Here is a 21,831-nt window from a genome sequence, read left to right as displayed (position 1 = left end):
GCTTGCCTTGCACATGGCCAACAGATTAAATCCTCATCATCCCATATGGTCCCCCAAACACTGCTAGGAGTGATTCCTGAGCACAGAGCCAGGAGTAACCCCTGAGTACCACTGGGTAAAAATTCAAGAGGATAGCATGCTGGCTTCCCTTGGAGCATATTTTGGTGATAATATTTTTCAAGGATCAGAGATATGGCTCAAAGTGGTGGAACACATGGCACATGGTATGGCTCCCCAAGAACTGCTGGATGTGGCCTTGTGATCCCCAAGCTCTGCCAGAGTGGCCCTGGTGGTCACTGTGAGCACAGGGCTATACGCACCATTGAGTGCTCTTCGCCCAGAGAACATCACTGGGTGTGGCCCCTGTAAGAAAGCAAAGTGGCAGGACAGCCAGCAGCTCAGCTCTCAGTCGTAATTCTGCAGGCTCCCCCGGGCACAAGCGGACTGCCACAGCAGCCACTGCTCCCGCGCCTAGGTCTGCTCCCCAGTATTGTCGGTGTGACCGTATCAGATTTTGAGGACTTGGAAAGAACAGTAAATCACCAGAACCAAACTGATGCTGGCGTTTTCCTTCCTACCATATATCCATCTAGTGCCATGAAACCAGCGTGGTGCAGTCCATCATCGCTGTCTGTGTTCTGTGTAAGAAGTCAGAAAACAAAGCCGCTATTGAGTTATGAAAGCAGGAAGGGGCTCGGAATGAATGTTGGCCTTCTAAAAATGTTCTTTTTTTCACTTTGGGATAACTCCAGTAACCAAGTAGAATTTTCTGATACATTTGCCAAATAAAAAAGCTGAGATTGAGAACAAGCACAAGATATTTCAGCTGAGTGACCATTTTAGAGAGCAGGGTAAAAAAACGCAACCTCGAAACACAAATATCAGTACATCTTGACTTTGCCCATGGAATCATAGTATCACTTATGCACAGAAACGTTAAGTATTTTCGCACTCTTCATAAATATAATTCACTAATATTCTTCACACTGAATTATGTTAAGATGTCATCAGGGATGGGAGGAACAGAGAAGTAAGTCAGTGGGCCCAAGGTACATTTTATATGCAGAGTCCCAGATTTGGTGCCTGGCACCATAAGATCTCCTAGGATATCACTAGGAGTGACCCCGAGATCAGAGCTGGGAGTAGCCCCTGAGCACCTTAAGGAGTGGCTCCAAATCGGATAGCAATAACAACAACAAAAATTATGTTGCATTGGCCTCAGTCATGTTAGCATTCTGCTGCTTTCTCTTCCCCATCATTTCTTACTCCCCTCTATGGTAAGGAAACCAGAGCAGTGACAAAATGAACTATTAGAAGCAGAGAAGAGGGAAGAGGTTTCATCCTTGTAACCCACTCCTCACATCCCCAGCCCATTCTCCTTCCAGTTACTTCAAAGTAGACAAGTTTGGGAGATTTTAACATAAAAGACAAATAGACATCTGTTTTATGGCATACAGATATGTCTCTTAATCTTTCTCTCAAAGCACATTACTTAAATCAGTTTTCTGAGACACCACTAGGATCTGCCTCTACCCTTACTCTCCCCTGTCTCTCCCCTCCTCCCACTAGAATCTAACCTTACCCTCACTGCCCCTACCCCCCCACACACTAGGATCTGCCCCTCTCCTCACTGCCCCTCCCCCCAGCCTGGCATCCTCCTGAAGGCACCGTGTGTTTACTCCTGTAGTCATAGTGGCAGCTACAGGATAGTTGATGTTAACAGAAACTTACGAAATCTGTCCCTTTTCCTAGCTCCCCATCTCATTTCCTAAAGACCTCTGTCTCCTTGACGTAGGATTAGCACTGTCAGAAGTTCTCTCTGATCCATGGCAGATCAGTGATATTCACTAGGGTGTCTGGTATGATTCCATCATCCCCTTTTATCAAACTTAAGAAAATCTATTCATTTTCAATCTGTTACCAGTTTTCAGCAAGTTACCCACAAATGTTGGTACTTTTCTTTTTCTTAGCATCCAACTATCCTCCAGCTGTAGACTCACTGTGGCTGGGAGCGCCTTGCTTGGGGCATCGGACATAAGTATGCACTCTAAATCTGATCTCACCTTCATTTCCTACACTGCTCATAGGGATTCTCCTTCATCCAAAAGGCATCTGTTGAGCAATCAGAGATGAGAAGATAAATTCTCAGTCCAGCTCCCCCAGGACAGAATCTAGTTGGGAGATTGACGGATATTCACTAACCATTCCATCTGATATGCTTTAATAGTGCAGAGAACAGACTTTGGTTAGACTCAGAGAAGTTCTACTTAGTCTATGAATTCAGAAACATGCTGTTGTTGGAATTGGGCCTTAATAATAAAAGGGTTTTCTGTAAGTTAAAATGGGGAAGCACTCCAGATACAGAGAACAAGATGAGTAAAGTTAAAAATATGGGATCTGATTAAATTAAATGTAGATGATATAAAAAAAAAAATATGGGATCTGACTTAGAACTTTCAAGGTATGTCTTTTACATCTTTTGTTATGTTGATTTCTAAATATCTGATCTTTGACTCAATAAAAAAAATTACTTGCAAAAAAATAAATAAATAAATATCTGATCTTTGGGGACTCTTTTGAATGGAGTAGTGTAGTTTTTTGATGTCTTTCTCTTCTAGATAATTATTTTCTTAGAGGGAAGCAACAGATTTTTGAGTTTGTAGACTGATACTTTGCTGTACTGGTTTATTGCTTCCAGGAACTTTTTAGTGCTGTCTGCATATAGTGATAAGTTGACTTTTTTTCCAACTAGGCTCCAATTTGACTTTTTTTTTTCCAATTAGGTTCTCTTTGATTTATTTTTATTGACCCATTACCGTGTAGAACTTCCAAGACTATGTTGAACCGTAGTGGTAAATACAGGCATCTTTCTTTGTCTTGTGCCTGATCTCAGGGGGAAAGCTTTCAGTATATGCCTTTGAACATAATGTTGGCCAAAGGTTTATTGTAAATGGTGGTTACCATCATGAGGTACGTTCCTTCTATCTTTACTTTGTTAAGGATTCTTTTTTTTGTTGTTGTTAAGGATTCTTATCACAGATGGATGTTGAAATTTCTCAAAGGCTTTCTCTACATCAACTAAGATAATCATGTGATTTTTATCTTTCCTTTTGTTGATAAGGCTTGTTACATTAATTTGTTTATACATGTTAAATCACTTGCGTCTCTGGAATGATTCCCACTTGATCATCATGTATGATTCTTTGGTATGTTGTTAGATGCAGTTTGCTAAGATTTTGTTGAAGTTTTTTGCGTCCCAGCGATTCCACTTCTTGGCATCTACCCCCAAAATATTAAAATGCTAATCCAAAAAGATACACGCACACCTATGTTTGTTGTAGCATCTAGCACAATAGCCAAGATATGAAGACAACCTAAGTGTTCGGTAACAGACAAGTGGTTATATAAGTTGTCTCTCTCTCTCTCTCTCTCTCTCTCTCTCTCTCTCTCTCACACACACACACACACACACACACGATAGAATATTATATAACCACAAGAAAAAAAGAAATCCAGCAGTTCGCTGCAATTTCGATGGAACTGGAGAGTATCATGCTGAGTGGGGGAGAAAAAAACAGGAAAAAAGATAAGCACGGATGATCTCACTCTCTGTGGTGCATAGGAGAGAAACAGAAAGATATTGATAATATCAATTGATAACAAACTCTGGAGCACAAACTGAGAACACCAGATTGGGGGGGGGGTAGTAGGTGAACTGGAGGTGACATGGTACATGAGTGGTGGGGAGGGGGGTCTGGTCACGTAAGTGATGGTGTAGTGGATAATTGTGTCCACTGAGACCATAAATGTCAACACTATTGTAAACATATAACCTAAATGATAAAAAATTAATAAAAATAAAATAAGGTCTGGGGCCAGGGGTTAAGGCACATGTCTTGCATGCGACCACCCATTTGGTCCCCAGCACCACCTGGTTCCTTTGAGCAGCACCAGGTGTGGCCCTGCTAGGGTAGCCCGGGTCATTGCTAGCACTGCAGGGCTCGAACAGCACCACATCCCAGGTCCCTCACATCAAGCCACAGGCTCTGTTGACCAAGTATTTCTAGAGCACCTCCCCCGGATCTCCTGACCATGACTGGGGAGGCTCCCCTCCCACTCCCCCAAGAAAGGAATATGGGATCTGAGTCTGAGAATTTGTATCAAGAACACAAAACTGAGAATTGGTAATGTATCAAGAATACAAAACCCAGGGAACAGGTAAAGCATGTGACCAGGATGATGTTGTGTTTGATGGTCTGAGTCCTGGAAAAGGTGTCACGGGTTTGGTCTGTAGGCAGAGGAGAGCTATGGGAGAGACCATTTACAGCCAGATGACTTTGGATGGTGAGCAGGTATTGGAGATACAGAGTAGACAGAGTCTGGAGGCCCTAAGGTCAGTTGGAGTCCTATTATTTGGCTCCAGTTGGATATGAGGGGACCTCAAGCATCTTCTGCAGGCTAGAGACCAGTTACCTTTATCTTTGTGTTTTCAAGACCAGGCCCCAGGGTTTGTTCAGTAAGTAGCTGAACTCAGTTACACTAATTGACTGTGGCTGTGGGGAAAAGGAGAACAGGAGAAAATGGCTTCAAGATGTTTGGCCTGGGGCTGGAGAGATAGCACAGCGGGTAGGGCGTTTGCCTTGCACGCGGCCGACCCGGGTTCAAATCCCAGCATCCCATATGGTCCCCTGAGCACGGCCAGGGGTAATTCCTGAGTGCAGAGCCAGGAGTAACCCCTGTGCATCGCCAGGTGTGACCCAAAAAGCAAAAAAAAAAAACAAAAAAAAAAAAAAAAAAAAAAAGATGTTTGGCCTGAGAAATAAATATAGAGGGGAATAAGCTTGGGGTGCTGGGAGCTGGAGGAAGGTGGGGGAAATGCAGTTAGATTGAAGAGATTTGACGAACTGCTTGCATGTGTTCCAAGGTTGTTGGAGATGAGGGATTTGTCTGTAACAAGCGCATGCTGGCTGCCTCCTGAGCGTAGAAGGGTTTGGGATTGTTTCTCCTTTCTACTTTTCTGTCAGGAAATTTCTCGTAGAGATTCAGGTATTACTTCCGTCGCATTGCAATATGGTTTGCCCCACAGCAGAAATCTGGGTCATTGGAACTGCCCTAGCTCCAAGAGTGCCAGTGCTGTCCCCAGGCATCAGAACTTTGACTTGAGGATAAGGTATTTTTATGTGCACCTTCATCTGACCATCAGGACACTAGCAGTAGACTGATCAGGAAAAGAAATCTTTAGCTTCTCTAAGGGATAGCAGCTGTCTCGCCTAGCCTGTGGGGGGCCAGGAATGAGGTGTGTCTCGGGGAATGAATGAGTCCCATTCCACTCCTGTAGAATGGCGATGACCTGCTGAGAGTCCAAGGATGGTGCCGGCACTCAAGATCACTGCTCATAAGGAGCTGTCTGTTCCCAAGCGCAGTGGTGCTGCCTGGTCACCTGCTAGGAAGAGGAGGTACCAGGAAGCAGTTTGTCCCTCCTGCCTACGAGGCCCCACTCTCTTGTCCTGAGAATGAAGGAATGTCATCACTTTAGAAATAAATGTGTTGGGCCGGAGAGATAGCGCAGGGGTAAAGCTGCTTGCCTTGCATCTAGCCTACTTGGGTCCAGTCCCCAGCACCACATAAAATCACCTGAGCCCTACCAGGATGCCTTGAGCACTGCCAGGAGTGATCTCTGAGTGCAGAGCCCAGAGTAAGCCCCAGGCACAGCCGGGTGCCCCCCACCCCCAGCCCCTGATAATAAAAAGGAAGAAAGGGAAGAAATGCATTACGTGACTATGTGGAATGCTCCTCTGCTGTGCTTTCACATAAAATCAGTAAATTCTATAAGCACACAGCTAGACATTTGTCATAGAGGCTTTTATTAGGTTGATGCTACTGGCAACCAATTCATAACCACCAAATGGCAAAATCCGGATATTCTTCCCAGACTTGGAGTAATAAAATTGGAAAACAAAGAAATAATACAAAGAGCATACAGGCCTCACTGTGGTCATCTACTCTGGGAGAACCAATGTGAAAAATTAAGATTCATGACCATGTAAATGTCACCAGGTTCAGTTATCCTCATTAACTGCCATATTCAGGAATTGCACAAGCAATTCAGATGTTGAATTCTGGTAGATTTTGAAAACATACATGTTGGGGTTTTCCTTTTGCCTCCTGTTATTTTTTGATCCGCACCTTCTTCGAGGCAGTTTTCCAGGTGTTGCCTTGGGGAATGGTTTAGTTTCTTTTGTGAGCTTCCACAAAATGGGCTCGCTTCATTTTCACTATCTTCATGAAGGCGCTGCCGTGGCTGCATTCTTATGACACCATACATCACACATCCCTTAAGATTTATTTTCCCTTTCCATTGTTGACTTCCTATGTTTGCCTTGCACACACAGGCTGTCTCCTGGATCTGACATCTACGTGACGGTCTCATCCATGGCTTTAGCAAGATCCCAACAGTGTCGAAACTCCCCTAGCAACTTGTCTTCATCCAGCGAGACAGGCTCTGGTGGGGGCACTTACAGGCAAAAATCCATGCCCGAAGGGTAGGTATGCTTGTTGCCCTGTACGTGGTCCCAGAGGACGTCTGGGGTCTTTCATTCATAATTCAGACATGTGAAATGATTTCCATTCAGCCTGCCTTGATCACTGTACAAAAGAAAAGAAAAAAAGCAAAGGGAAAAATGTAGCCAATGTGCCAGATAGAAAAGTGTTTTAATGGCTGGTACAGATCACTTTTTAGGGAGTTTAGCATTCTCTCATCTCTAAGGATCCAGTGGCAGAGAAATCAAAGCCATTTGTTTGTCTGCTAAATATAGTGTCAGATTTTTCATAGTAAAGATTGCATCACTTCTGAATATTTTCCCCAAAGTGGACTGCTGTGCCCTGGGTGGAGTGTGTATTACTATTAAAGTAGAAGATATGATCATCAAATTCAGAACTTAAAAGGGCCCGGGCGGAAGCAGTAGTACAGCTGGTGGTGTTGCGTTGTGTACCTTGCATGGACCCAGCTTGGATCCCCAGCACCCATTATGGTCCCCGGTCCCACCAAGAGTGATCCCTGCGCCCAGAGCCAGGAGTAAGCCCTCTGTACCACTAGATGTGAGCCTGCCAAAACAACAAAGGAAATGATCTTGCACGTATGTTAGAAGACTTATGTGTTTGTCAGTTATTTTGGGTTTCCAAAAGTCACTATTTGCTTCTGACAAGACTTTACAAATAAGCTAAATGTAGATTTATAGGTTGTAGAGGCAGTGCATGGGTTGGAACTGCTGAAACAGCATAATTAGCGACAGAGCACCTCCCGGTGCGGGTCAGCCACCTTTACCCAGAGTGGGTTCAAAGAACCATCAAAGCCTAACCTTGGAGAGAGCTTTCTTGTAACTTGCTAGAAAAACCATTTGAAAAGTGAGTGAGGTATTTAAGGAAAGTAGTGTTTCTATTGTAAGTGTTCTTCAAATATATTTTTAACAAATGCACAATGCTTATATTCCTAAAGTTTTACAATGTTGCAAATAATCATGTTTATTCAGAATTCCTTCCAAAAACATGTTTTTTATCCCATGGTATTTTGTTGGGTTTTTTTTTTTTTTACAACTATTAAGTATTTTGTTGTTGCTCAGTGTGTTTTAGCAGAATTAGGTAATAAAACCTCTATAAAACATTTCCCCATCCACTTCCTATGGCTCCCACAGGGGTCCCTGGGTAGCATATCTAAAAGGCACATTTCTTGTTTTTAATTACTTCAGTGACAATTAGGAAAAAAAAGTTAGCTCTTATTCATGAGTCCCCCACAAAAGGGTTTTATGAGTTAAGTATCATTATTGTCCCACATAACAAACCCAGCTAATTATTTCTGTTTTTAATTAGTTCATTTTAAAAAGCCTGATTTGACATCAGAAATAAAAAATTTATCACAATGTCAGCATTAGAACAACCATGAAAAACAAATGAGCTAGCAACAACAAAAGGCATTGCTTTCTTCTGATGATGATCGATTCTAAGTATATATAGCAAAAGTGTAATTAGAAACATTAATATTTGGGTGATTGTGAATGTTCATTGCCCGTGGTTCCACTGCCACATGGCTCCACTGCCCATACTGAACAATTTAATGAAGTTGCAGTTATTCAAGATGATGACTGTTATTAACTTTCCCATAATGGCATTCAGAGTTTTCCCCATGGTAAGGTTACCTTGTTATTATTTACCATACTGTGCGACTTTTTTTTACCAGCCATCTTTTATAAAAAGATGAAAGTGCTCTCCTCTGGATGGCAGGCCATTTTCACCTCTTGCATCCATGATTCAGGAGACACTGGTTCACCATGCATCATATGCGTGACTCATGGGCCCCGTTTGATCCCAAGGTTATCCTTACTAAAGGAAAATGGTTCCATCTACTCTGCAGCTCAGCCTAGCAGAAACAGATCTGTATGCTCTGACCGGGGAGAAGGGGTGGGTTCATTTCTATAATCTGCTTCAGACTCATTCATGTGGAACTTGAAACAGCTCAAGTTTCACAGTGGGACAGTGGTGGTCCACACATGCCATCTGTTCCCCTGCCACATGTGTGTGCTGCGTGGCTGCCCGCTCCCTGGGGGAGGAGACTGAGCCAGTCTAAATTGAAGGGACAGAAAGTGCAGGTGAAGGCACTTGGCTTCATGCATCCGTGCTGGTGTGATCCCCAGAACCACATGATCCCCCAACATCACTGGGTGCAGCCCTGGAGGCCCCTGGCTACCACCAGGTGTGACTTTAGCAACCCCTGAGCACCACTAGGTAATCCTTAGCACTGCAGGATCCAAACAGCATTGCACCAAGGGCCCCCCCAGCATCAAACCGCCAGCACTGAGTAAGGTAGTTAAAAAACACCTGCTACACACTAGTGACAGAGGAATGGTGCCTGTATGCACGAAGGTCAGGATGTGGCAGTTAAATGCACCACAGCACAGCAAATGTCAAATAACTGGACCACGTGGCACTTGTATTTTTAATTTTCTGAGGAAACTCCATAAAGTCTGCAACAATCTGCATTCCTACCAGCCATGAATAAAGGTATCTTTATCTTCATTTCCACACCACCACTTCTTTTTGCTTATCTTTTGACAAGCTGTTTCAACAAAACTAAGATGATAATTTACTCTGTTCTAATTTGCTGTTCCCCAATAGGTGGTGATGAACATTTTTTCGTGTACCTTTTAGCCATCTGTAGATCCGTAGAAAATTGTTCAAATCTTAATGGCAATTTTTGATGGGGTGGTTGTCTTGTTACTGAGTTGTGTGTGTTTGTTAAATATTTTTTAATACATCCCTGATTATGCTGGGGCTCTCTCCTGGCTCTCTGCTCAGAGACCACTCCTGGTGGTGCTGGGGAACCATTTGCATTGCCAGGTATTGAACCAGGGTGACTGCATGCAAGGCAAGTGCTTCACACCCAGCACTGTCTCTCCCCAACTCTCCCCCTCACCTCCCTGCCCACCACACCCACCGTTTTTTAAGTTCATATTGAATGCAAAATTGGAATAAGATCGCAAAATAGCCAGTTTGAGAATTTTCACTATTCTAAACTAAATAAGAAGTTCCTTCTTTCGGAACTTACTCCTATACTAAGTTCCTTTTCAGCTGGGAAGTTTCTTTTCCTTTCCCTTCTACTTTCCAATAAATGTTTTTATTTACAAACAAAAAAATAAAACAAAGTTTGCCATTTCAGGAGGAGATGACAGCGATCACTATTTGTGAATCTTTTTTTTTTTCCCTAATGAGCACATTCACGAAAATCTCTTTGTTTTAATAATGGAATTGTGTTTTAGTGATGCTTATGATTGATCTTTTCAACTGTTCATTTGTGTATAAGTGGCCCGTGTGGTTCTATAGTGGAAGTTTTACTAAATGCTCTATAGTCTTCTTTACTTTGCAAATGCTTTTATGGGAATTCTTATTCCCAACTCCATACAAAGGAATTGCCTTTTGCTAATGAAGAAATAGAGGCAAAACTGGAGTAACTTTGGATTGTGGAGCTGGAACTTGACTCTGGTTCTTCCTTCTCCCAATCTTCCTACTCTTTCCAATAAACCACTTGCTGGTTTTCTTCTGTGCTTTTATGTTACAGCAAATAAGACACCTCTCACATGTGTTGACTAACTTTAGCCTGCTTCATCATTCTTTAAAGATTTTTCACAACTTTATTAGTAACAACCCACATTTGTAAATTTCCACATGGTTGTTTGCATTTCATAGTGTGGTCCTTTTTCATAGGCTTAGTCATAATTTATTTTGTAATACTGCTAAGTGAGGCATATTCTTAAGGACATGTCATGTTAATTATTCTATGTAGAACTAAATAGTTAAGGGGCCAAAGAGATAATAGGGTGGATAAGGTGCTTATCTTGACATGACTGACCCTGATTCCATCCCTGACACTCCATATGGTCCCCTGAGCACAGAACTAGGAGTGAATGTCCTGAGTATAGCCAGGTGTGACACAAATGCCCTCCTCCCCACAAAATAAATAAATAAATAAATTTTTAAAATAAATAAATTTTTTCCAGAAAGCTATTTTTCACATAGCTAGTTTATCTATTTCCAATTAATCCTCCTTAAGACCATTTAAAATGTATGTGTCTATGTAGCCTAAAGTCTTTCAGAGACCATAGAGGAGCTAGTACCCAGAAAATACTTCTTCAAGATTACTTGCCTTGCTTCCTTGTCTTGCAATCCCCAGTACCACATAGGGAACCCACTTCCAGGGGTCATTTCTTGGCATACAGCCAGAAATAGCCCCTCAGCACCTCTGGATGTGGCCTGAACACCAGCCCTCCCCTATGGAACAGGGAAGAATGACATGATTTAACAAATCCGAAGTTAAGAGAAACAAGCCTCTGAAATACCATTGAGATGGTATGCTGGAACAATGATGTATAAGTGATACTTTTCCATTTGACTATGAATGCATCTAAGCTTCATAACACAGAACTAAAAATATTTTAGCATCTCACTCTACATTTCTTATTTTTAGGTTTGGCTCAGTCATCAGGGTTCCTACCCTGGTTTACAGTTTATGTACTGAACATTTTGAACATTTGGAGAGGAGGCTTGGACCACTGCCGGGCTTACTTAGTGCTCAGGGATCACTCCTGGGGGTGGAGTGGGGTAGCGGCTGTTGGGACCATATGCCATATGCTGGGGATCAAATTTAGGTCACCCATGTACAGTTAGCTGCCTTCACCCTTGTACTGTCTCTCCAAAATTTTTGAACATTTCTGAATAGCATAAGACTTTATATTGGTCATGCCATAGAGGTAATACAGCAGGCAGGGCATATGGCTGACTGGGTTCAAACTCTGACACCCTATATAGTCCCCTGAGCCCACCAGGATCCCTGAGCACTGCCAGGTACACCCCCAACATCAAGAAAAGAATATATATTGACCATCATACACACAGTATAGGGGGTATATGTATAGCAATGCATATGCACGCCTGTGTACACACGAGTCCAGACAAGAACAACTCACAATACTGTCATGAGAGTTTCAGGTCCTTCCACTCTTACAAATGAGGTCCCTGATGTTGTCTTTGCTTTGCTTGGGGAATCATCACAGGTTTGGAGTAAGCCGCAGATCTCCAGCCTCCATTGACCGGCAGAACACGCAGTCAGACATTGGTGGCAGTGGAAAGTCCACACCCAGCTGGCAAAGAAGTGAGGACAGCATTGCCGACCAGATGGGTAAGTAACTAACTTCTGAAGTAAGCTAGTTGCTTATGCATCAAGGTGACTTTCTTCACCTCATAATGTCATCAAAGCCATCTATTACGTAATAAATGTCTGGTTAATTGAGTGGGAAGTAGGATGAAATGAGAGTAAGTTTAGGTGAAAGCAACAAAATAAACCCTGAGAGCAAAGTCAAGGAATTCCTGACTCTAAGTTTTTAGATTGAAAAGACATAGAGATTATTTTCAGCATCAAGATTAAAAATGCTGGACTACTAAACTGTAGGTTTAAGTATTTCCCTTCTTTCAACCTGGGTTTGCTCTAGCCTAACCTAAGCAGCCAGAGAAATTTTTGAAGGTATTCCTAAGGTTGGAGTTTTTTAATTTTATTTTATTGATTCACTGTGAGATACAGTTACAAGTTTTCATATTTGAGTTACAGTCACACAATGATCAAATGCCCATCCCTCCACCAGTGCACATTCCCCATCACCAATATCCCCAGTATACAACCACTTTTCTCACCTTCCAACTGCCTCCATGGCAAACAATATTCCCCATATTCTCTCTCTCTACTTCGGGGCATTATTGTTTGCAATGCAGATACTGAGAGGTTATCAGGTTTGGTCTTTTATCTACTTTCGGCACAGTGTTGGATTTTAAGTAACATAAATCAATATACAGGGCCAGGGAGATAGTTCAAAGGGCTGGCTGTATGCTTTGTATGCAGAAGCCCCAGATTTGATCCTCAGCATCACATGGTTCCCTGAACACTGTTGGGAGTGGCCCCAGCAGTGAGCCAGGAGTAGAAGTCCCCAAGCACTGCCAGGTTAGTCCTCAAGCACTGGCAGGTTAGTCCCTAAGCACTGCCAGGTATGGTACAAAAGTCAAAAAAACAATAGCAACCAACTGTTGATGTTAGTCAAATCTGTAGCTTAGAATATTCTTCCTGATTTATATGCACCCCCCCACCCAGTGTTCTATTAAATTGTCAGCTAAGGAAGAGTCTTTAACAGGATAAAACAGCTGGATGGGAACATTGTGCATTAGTGAGCCTTCATTTAGATTTCTGGCACATACCCCCTTCGCCTGTTCAAAACTTCAACATGGAGTTTTTCAACAATGACACCAGAACACTAGTTGATATAATAAAAACTTCCCATGAAAGAAGACTGTTTCAACACAGCAGTAATTTCAAGTATCAGCATAGTTGATAGGTACATCTGAGACTTGAATCTAGAGTGTTAGCTCTTTGTTCCTTTATCTTATCTCTAGTACCATTAGTATCTCTGTGGGATTAAATGAAATAAATTTCAAGGCTGAAAAAAATAACATTCCAGGAAAGAGCCATCTCTTTTTATCTTTTCTCCGAATGCTCCATTTTGTCGTTTTAATGACTGTACCCATGCAGATGTACTAGTGGGCAGCAGAGAGGAGGTTAGCATTGTATTCAGCCAAGACAGGAGTCGTGGAAGACAAATGCATTTCTTAGGTTCTGAAGATGCTTTGTTCCCTTAACTTCAGGAAGATGTGCCTTGTTGAAGCCATCTGTCATTCCCCACTCTCCTCCCACCCGCCCAGCATGGAAAACCTGAGCATACTCCGATCCGCTGCTCTGCTCCTGACAGAATGTTTTTAATCCCATATGTTTTGATACTGTTGAGATGGTAACGACACGTGTGAAAAGGATCCCTTGTTCAGCATGACTCTAGCAGCTTTTTTTGGCTCCTAGGGCAGGCTTTGAAGAGAGCTGCCAGCAGCCCTTTGTGCAGTGCTCAGTGTCTCACTTCCCACTCTGGGAAGTCAGATGGGGAATGAAAAGGTATCCTGGAACTGGAAGGGCTAATTACAAGGTTCCTCCTAGACCTCTAAACATTCTTTCACACGAAACACGCTCTAGTCTTTTTCCCCTTGCATCAGTTTGAGTGCAGTAGCATCCCACTCTTCACATATAAAGCTACATCTAATATTGATGATAATTGTAACATCGTTTTTCATCTTTTTAGTAAGGGCTGTTATTTAATGAGAGAGCCACAGAGGCTTTTTAAAGAAGCCCTTTTCACCAAGTAGTGTCCTTTCCCCATTCACCCTATTTAGATAAAATGTTAAATTAGAGTAACTCTTTATAATTTTTCATTTTTCAGCATCCCAAGAGAATACCACAATCTTTTCTACTTACTTTGTCAGAAGGAATCTGGGGTTTAGTTGGTATTATATGCTAGGGGGGAAAGTTAGGAAAAAACACTATTATATTCTCACGACTCAATCCACCTAATTTATAAGAACAAAATTCTTTAATGACCACTAATTGGAAATACTGAGGCAATTCTCTTGTGTTAGCCTGACCCATGTGTCTTTGTACATCAGTGTGTTATAAAGCAGTGGCCCAGTGGAGACAAGGGATTTAACTTTATTGACCTCTCCCCTCGGTGGCTGTTTGTGTTTCTCCCTCTCTGCTTTTGAAAGTGGTTGAGAGTCAGAGTAGAAGAGTATGTCACCCAGATTTTTATGTGTCAGGAAAGGGGCTGCAGCAGTGCAGAGCTGTGCACTGTCAGCAGTGGGTGTGTGGAAAGGCTAAGTGGCTCACCTTTCACCTTTGGAACCCATCTTGAATGCCAGCTTGCAGTCCAAAAGGAAGCAATTGTTTTAAGTAAACTAGTTGCTGTGTGTCTTTTCTGTTGTGCTTAGCTTACAGTTATAGAGGACCTCAGGATTTCAATTCTTTTGTCCTCGAGCAGCATGAATATACAGGTAAAATGTTTCCAAAGTGTCATGGTAAGTAACATGTGATTGCATCCATGCCTGTCTAGGTAATGTAGACCGAGCTAGGTTAGCAACTCTTTGCAATGAATGAATTTCATAAGTTGAATCCATATATCTTAGGCTTTTCCCCCCAAACCAAAAGTTGGTTTCTGACTTTGCCGCATTGTTCATGGCCTTTGGTTTGGTGGTTCTTGGCTATGCTAATGTGTATGATGTGACACACTGTCACCCAGCTGCAAGCTTTCTCCATCAGCCACTCCGTTTCTGACATGCTGTTGATCACGTAAACTCTCAACAAGCTTGCTGCTGAAATTCAGCGTTTGCTGGTCAGAACTGAGAGATGCCATGGCAAGCCGTCTTCATTTGTCAACATGTGCTTTTTTATCTGCTTAGTGCCTGCACCATAACATCCTGTGCTGTATTCCAGAGCCGACGTGCCATCTCCCAGCAGTATCCAAAGTTCTGCCAGCTTTCCGAGAGAGCCCCAGTGGGAGGTTAATGCGGCAGGACCCGGTGGTTCATTTGTCTCCAAACAAACAAGGACATGTAAGTTAACTGCAAGTGCTACAAGCCCTCGGTTCCTTATTAAAATGCTGCTGATCTGCTCTGCTCTACTTTCCCAGGGTCAAGAAGGCATTTGCTCGCTCAGGTAATCCGTGGGGCTCAGGTTGCGTTTTAATAGGTAGTCATTCCTCATTGGTACCCACCTGCCACCCCGGCCGGGATGGAAGACTGGCCCCATCCTACACAGTTCTAAAATACCGAATCATTGACTTGTACAACCACAAGCAGGAGATATGACTGGACCATCAGTCCAGGGGATAGACAGCTTTGTGACACACCCAAAGCCACACTTTTTCACGATCGTTCTTTTATGATAAGGTCTCTTGTCACATATAGGTAGGACTGGGAATAAGAATCATTGTTTTGCCCCTAACCCAACCATTTTTTTTCCCATTTCTCTATTTCCCCTTCCTGTTGATGCTGCTGCTATTGTGAAGGGACCAGAATGTACACCTCCCCCCAGCCCACCCACCCCCACCCTCTCGTACTTTTAGCCGGAGTATGTGTTTATATCTGTGTCATTCTGAGACCTGACCAATTGTTGTGTTTATTATCAACGATTTTATAAGCTGCTCAGAGACTTTTTTTTAGTATTATTTTAGGTCCTGTACTTTATAATACTGCTAGTGGGTGGGTTTCATGCATTCCACATTCTAGCACCACATCTTCCACCAGTGTGTGCTTCCCACCACGCTGTCCCAGTGTCCTTCCCTGCAATTCCTTGCCCCAACCCCCTCAGGGGCGAGCTTCCTACTGAAGACCAAGTGCTTAGAAACTTTTCATGAGAAGGCCCATAGAAGTCTGCTCTAGCCAACTGGAGAGATTGCTCAGCAAACTGGAGCACACGCTTTGCACACCAGAGGCCCGGGTTCCATCCTCAGCACCACATGGTCCCCGGAGCAAGCACTAAGCCAGGAGTAGCCCCTGAGCACTGCCAGGTGTGACCTAAAAAAGGGAGCAGTTTTGCTCCAGAGAAAAGGGTATTGAAGCATAAGTTAAGGCGAGGCATACATACACCTGAGCAGGCAGTTTGGCTCTGTGGGGAGTTCCTGATGACAGGTGAGTCATAACACCTCAGCTTACAAATGAGAGGGGACCTCAATGTGTCAGTTCCCCTCCTTTGTTAATTTTTATATTGATAACATGGTAGCATTGTTGTGAAGATACTAGATTTAATAAATGATGTTCTTCAAGTTAATATCACCTGTTCCTTTTTTTATTTTTTAAAATTTAAAATGACAAATCTGATTCACATTACATTTTGAGGACCCGGGGAGATAACTCAAAGGGCCAGTGTACCTGCTTAGGAAGCAGGAAGCCTGGGTTCCATCCCGGCTCCACGTGGTCCCCCAAACGCAGAGCCAGAGTAGTCCCTGAGTACCACCAAGATGTGGCCACCAAACCAGAAAAAAAATAAAATAGCACATTCTATTTCAGTAGAAACATCTTGTGTGTTTTGCTCTCACAGCACATCAAGGAAGAGTGCTCCACGGCCCCACCTGCCACGGAGCCACCAGACTCTAGTACAAGTTCAAAGCTAGAGAACTTCAGTCCCACAGATAGTCAGATGAAGTAAAAGCTCTGTAACACAAACTTCCTCTCATGAAGAAGAACTAGAGTAGTGCCAGTAAGATCATTGGGATCGACTCCTTTCTGAGGGGAAGAAATCATAGACGATGATGTGAGTCAGGATCTTTCCCCTCTCCTGCCCCAAACCTCCGCTTATATAGAGAGCGTGTTTCTTTTGTGTCTGCCTTCATTTACTCAACATCATGTTTCAAACCAGAAAACACAGTTTTCCTCTTTTCTTTTCCTTAATTTCCTCCAAGTTTCTATACCTTCTGACTCCCTCTACTATTAAAATACTGTTTTAGGCATGTCACTCAGTAGGAGAGCACTGAGGCCCTGTTTTGGACTCTTGGTACCACAAAAATTAACTAATGTATTATTTGACTCACATAACTTTTAAAGATGCATTTCTTTGGCCAACTATGACATGTTCTTTTTAAGCAACGAAGTCACGACAGAAAGGTGTGCGTATACAATTTTAAATTGAACATAGCACCCAGAGGGATAGTACGGGGAGTAGTTGCTGACCTTGCGTGCAGCTGACCCCATAGTGTCCCCAGCACCACAGGATACCCCAGAGCAGCAGCAGATGTGGCTCAAAAGCAACAACAACAAAAAATTTAATATAACAAAATTGAGATATAGGCTAGGATAATGGCTTGGTACTAAAGTTCATCCCTTGTCCAAGTTAAACCCTACATTTAATTTCTTATAATGAAAAAAAGTTCTGATTTATGAACTAATAAAATTGAGATATAATTCGTAGACCTTAGTTTTCACCCACATTAAATGTATGGGTCAGTGGTTTTTAGATGTGCACCCAGCATCCTGATCTAATTCCAGAACATTTTCATCACCTCAAAAAGAAATCCTGTCTCTTTAGGCAATTGTGCAATTTCCATCCCCTCTAAGCCCTTACCACGATTATGTACTTAGTCTCTATAGCTATATCTGCTCTGAACATTTTATATAAATCAGATCAGACACCAAATGCCATTTGTGTGTATCTTCTTTAATTCAACATGTTGTTTCTGAATGAATCCATGTTGTGGCACGTGCCGTACTTCATTTCTTCTTGGCTGGGTAGTAGTCCCCTTTGTAGATAAACTACGTTCTTGGCGGGTGGGCATACTGGGGACTGGCCATACCCAGTGGTGCTGTAGGGCACAGCTCTGCTCTCTTGTGTCACTCCACATGCACAGTCTTTGCTCAACCTTCTGAGCTGCCTCCCTCACCCAACCCTGTTCTTTTATCTGATCATCAATTGATAGTTATTTGATTTGTTTCAGCTTTGAGGGCGATTATAAAAACTGATGCTGTAAACATTTACATGGAAGGTTTTGTGTGAGCATATGTTTTCATTTCTCTTGGGCATATACCAAGAGTGAAAGTCTAGCTCTTCTCCTCCCAATTCACATTTTCAGCAGCAATATCAACCATTGTCACTGCTACATTTTTTCATTCTAGCTATCTTACTTTGTGTGCAGTGTTTTCTCATTGTGGTTTTAAGCTGCATTTCTCTAATGACAAGTGGATGATATTGAGCTTCTTTTCATGTGTTCATTGGCTGTTTGTGGATCTTCTTTGGAGGAAGATCTGTTCAGATTTTTTTTGCTGGTTTTTACATGAGGTTATTTGAAGTGCAGAGGATTTTAGTTTTTATGAAGTCCAGTTGATTTCTGTTTCTGCACTTTTGATATCAGGTGTAAGAAATGTTTGAATAATCCAAGGTCATCAAATCAAATACCCGTTCTTCTAAAAGTTTTACGAAAGTTCAAACTTAGCTCTATGGACTCTTGAATTGACTTTACAGAGTACAGATCCAACTTTATACTTTCTTGCATCAGTTTTTATCAGAACCAGTTGTTCAATAACCTATTTCCCCCATTGAGTTGTCTCGGAAGCTCTGCAGGGGTGGGGTCTCAAGACAGCTGGAGTAGAAGGCACACCTGACAGTGCTCAGGGGCTATTCTAGCTCTGTGCTCAGAAGTAACCCCTGGGAGTACTCAGGGACCATATGTGGGGCCAGGGGTTCCAACCATGGTTGCCTGCATGGAAGGCAGTCCTACTTGTACTGTCTCTCTGGCCCCTCTGTGTAATTTTGGAAAGTGTGTAATTTTACTTGCAATTACTCCTTAGAAAGCTGCCTCCTAAGTGGATGCTAATTGAGGAACGACAAGATCTGTGCCATTGTACCTTGCTATTTACTCTAAACAGTTGGACTTCTAGAGTCAACCAGATTTTCTGAGTTATTAGTCATTAGTTAGTTTCCTTTTCCTATTTGTCATTGTCAGATTTTTTTCTTTCTTTCTTTCTTTCTTTTTTTGTGGAGGGGGAAGGGGTTGAGCACAGCCAGTGATGCACAGCAACCATTCCAGATATGCTGCGCAGGTGACCATGGGTGCCAGGGGTCAAACCCAGACCTCCCACCTACAAAACTTGCACTCCAGCCCTTTGAGTCATTTTCCTAGCCCCATCATTGTGACTCTTGTGCCATCAGCGCCCCATAAATGCACGTGTTTATGGCTCTCCTGTTTATTTTCCCCTGGTGCTGAAGTACTTGTACTTTAGTGTCTGATGCTTCCCTTGCAGTCTGACAGCCACTACTCAAGCCACTCCAGCAGCAATACCCTCTCCAGCAACGCCTCAAGCGTCCACAGTGACGAGAAGTGGTATGACGGTGACCGTACCGAATCCGAACTCAACAGCTACAACTACCTGCAAGGCACCTCCGCAGACAGTGGCATCGACACCACCTCCTACGGCCCCAGCCACGGCAGCACGGTGTCCTTGGGGGCCGCCACTTCGTCACCCCGCTCAGGACCAGGCAAAGAGAAAGTAGCACCCCTGTGGCATAGTTCGAGTGAAGTGATCTCACTGGCAGATCGGACTTTAGAGGCAGAGAGCCACGGCCTGGACCGGAAAGCAGAGTCCTCTCTGAGTTTGGACATCCACAGCAAGAGCCAGGCCGGCTCCAACCCCCTGACCCGGGAGAACAGCACTTTCAGCATAAATGACGCTGCTTCCCACACCAGGTAACTCACCTACCCAGGGCTTCTAAGCGAGCTTACAGCTTCATCCCCCTTCACGTGGCTCAAGAGTATGTTTAAAAAAAAAGAAAAGAAAAGAAGTGGGGGTTTGATATACAGTGGCAGTAACATTTTTATATAATGCCTATTATTTGCCACCAAATTGCCTTATTCCTAGAATAGTAATGCATCAGGTTAAACTGAGAAAAGTTGGCAGATTTCATCTGAGTGTATAAAATATTTCCCTGTGTGCATCAGAATTGAAGAAAATTTTTCATTTTCTTTTTTAGTTTTTCCCTTTTTTTTTTTTTTTGGTTTTGGTTTTGGCGTCTCACCCAGTTGTCCTTGGGACTTACTCCTAGTCCTGTGCTCAGGAATCACCCCTGGTAGTATGGGAATCAAACCAAGAGTTTTGGCAGGGCAATCACCTTAGCCACTGTACTTTTCAGAATTAAAGAAATGTTTAGCAGTGTTGACTTCCAACTTGCAATAGAGAATTTAAAGTGGGATGGTCTTTTGAACGTTTTGGGTTTTTTTTTTTTCCAGTCTTGGTCAGATTTTCAAAGAAAAAGTTCTCAGACTTACCAGGGCTTTATTGATGCTGCTACATTGTCTGCATTGCCACCCCCAGAGTGTCACCTTCCAGTATCTGCGTGTCATTTTTTTCAGTAATTGGCTCCCGGCAGTGATGTGCGAGTGTGGGGCATGTGCAGCTCAAATTAGACAGTGCTCCCTGCCTTTCAGAATAGAGAAGTAAACATTTCCATGCCTCTGTAGATTACTCTGAGAGGCCAAATTAATGCTGCTTTTACTTTCTTCTTTTGGATTTGAGGCTAAAATCTCAGATTCTTCCTTTTAGGGAGGAGACAGCCCATCATTCTCCTTGTGAGCCTGTGGTGGTTTCTCCTTCTAACCTTTCGTTGTTGTCAGTTGTGGTTCAGTGTGTGATAACATCTAACCTTGTGGTTTTCCAGACATTCTATTATCATAGGAGAGATGTTGGATTCAGCCTTACTTGCCCAAAGGGAATCCGGGCTCATCCTCTTGTCTGTACACTCCAGACCATCTGAATGAGCGAGGACAGTCTCTGCTTCTTTTTGACTTGCTTAACTTCATCTGCTGCAATTCCGTTTTCTCACTGTCTCCGTGCTGTTATTGATAAGATTCTTGAGCTTCCCATCTTCTGTTTGCTTGTTTTGGGGCCACACCTGGTGGTACTCAGGGCAAATGCCTGACTGTATGGGATGCCCAGGATCACCTCCAGGTCAGCCACATGCAACGAAACACCCTGCCTGCTGTACTGTCCCTCCAGCCCTGAGCTTCACACCTTTTACAATTCTAGGTTGACCCTGTGGTATGAAATTTTGTTTCTGTTTGCCACTACCTTGTTTCAATAATTGAAAAAATGATTGTGAAAGGTCTGAAAGCTATACAGCCTCAGGCACCAGAGCCTTGGGGAAAGTCATGTCTCCATTCTTGGATACCAGGAATCCGGTTCCTTTCCCACAATTCAGAAAGTAAAATATTTAATTCAGTTCTGTTAAGGAAGTATTTGGGAAAGCAGGATAGAAAGCCAGGCAGGGATCACGGGACAGAATGGGGTGCACGCTTGCTAGTTTGGCCATGTCCCATTTTATCCCTCCCTATGACCTTTGCATGTACACATTTTTCAGGCCAGCATAGTTTCTCTAAGGTTTAGGGGTTTCGTTGTATTCCTAGGGGTTTTGTTCTGTTTTATCTTGTTTTGGGGGGGGTGTTTTTGTTTGTTTGCTTATTGGCTCCTAGTTATTAAATTTAAAGGCAGATGCCCCTTTAAAGAATTACATCTGGAAATAACTGATCTAGTCTAAATTGATGGCAGGAGAAAGGCAATTATAAAAGTCTTGTGTAGAATGACATCACCATGAAGGAAGATTGAAGAGACTTGAATCTCTGAAGCCAAAACACAAAATATGGGTGGAGCCACCGAGCAAACCTAACAAACCAGACTACCTACCAAGTCCCCCCCACCCCACCCCCCCGGGGGTGCCTGGACTGGCATTATCCCCACATACTGACTTGGGCAGCCTGACGGCCTCAGGATTAGCCACGTTTCCTGCTCTGCACTGACCGTTTGGAAATCATTCCAATCATGTGGCAACAACACGCCTATTGAAAGTCGAACTTACTAGAGGAGAGTGTGGCCTCTCGGGGTTCC

The 21,831-nt window shown here is 43.1% G+C and overlaps 1 protein-coding gene across 7 annotated transcripts in view; it reads left to right on the top strand.

Annotated features, from left to right (window-relative positions):
* Window positions 1–21,831, top strand: part of SIPA1L1 (signal induced proliferation associated 1 like 1) — a 356,124-nt gene that overhangs the window by 307,015 nt on the left and 27,278 nt on the right. For 3 of the 7 annotated variants that reach the window (XM_055133895.1, XM_012933610.2, XM_004612308.2), the window contains 5 exons: window positions 6,393–6,542; window positions 11,601–11,725; window positions 14,398–14,460; window positions 14,900–15,018; window positions 19,198–19,640. In XM_055133895.1, coding sequence (XP_054989870.1) covers window positions 6,393–6,542; window positions 11,601–11,725; window positions 14,398–14,460; window positions 14,900–15,018; window positions 19,198–19,640 — 900 coding nt within the window. The remainder of the gene's footprint in view (window positions 1–6,392; window positions 6,543–11,600; window positions 11,726–14,397; window positions 14,461–14,899; window positions 15,019–19,197; window positions 19,641–21,831) is intronic. The other 4 variants (XM_012933609.2, XM_004612309.2, XM_055133896.1 and 1 more) reach the window with 3 other exon arrangements.

Source organism: Sorex araneus, chromosome 3 (genome assembly GCF_027595985.1).
Source record: "Sorex araneus isolate mSorAra2 chromosome 3, mSorAra2.pri, whole genome shotgun sequence".
Taxonomy (NCBI): Eukaryota; Metazoa; Chordata; class Mammalia; order Eulipotyphla; family Soricidae; genus Sorex; species Sorex araneus.
This window is presented reverse-complemented; position numbering and strand designations above follow the sequence as displayed.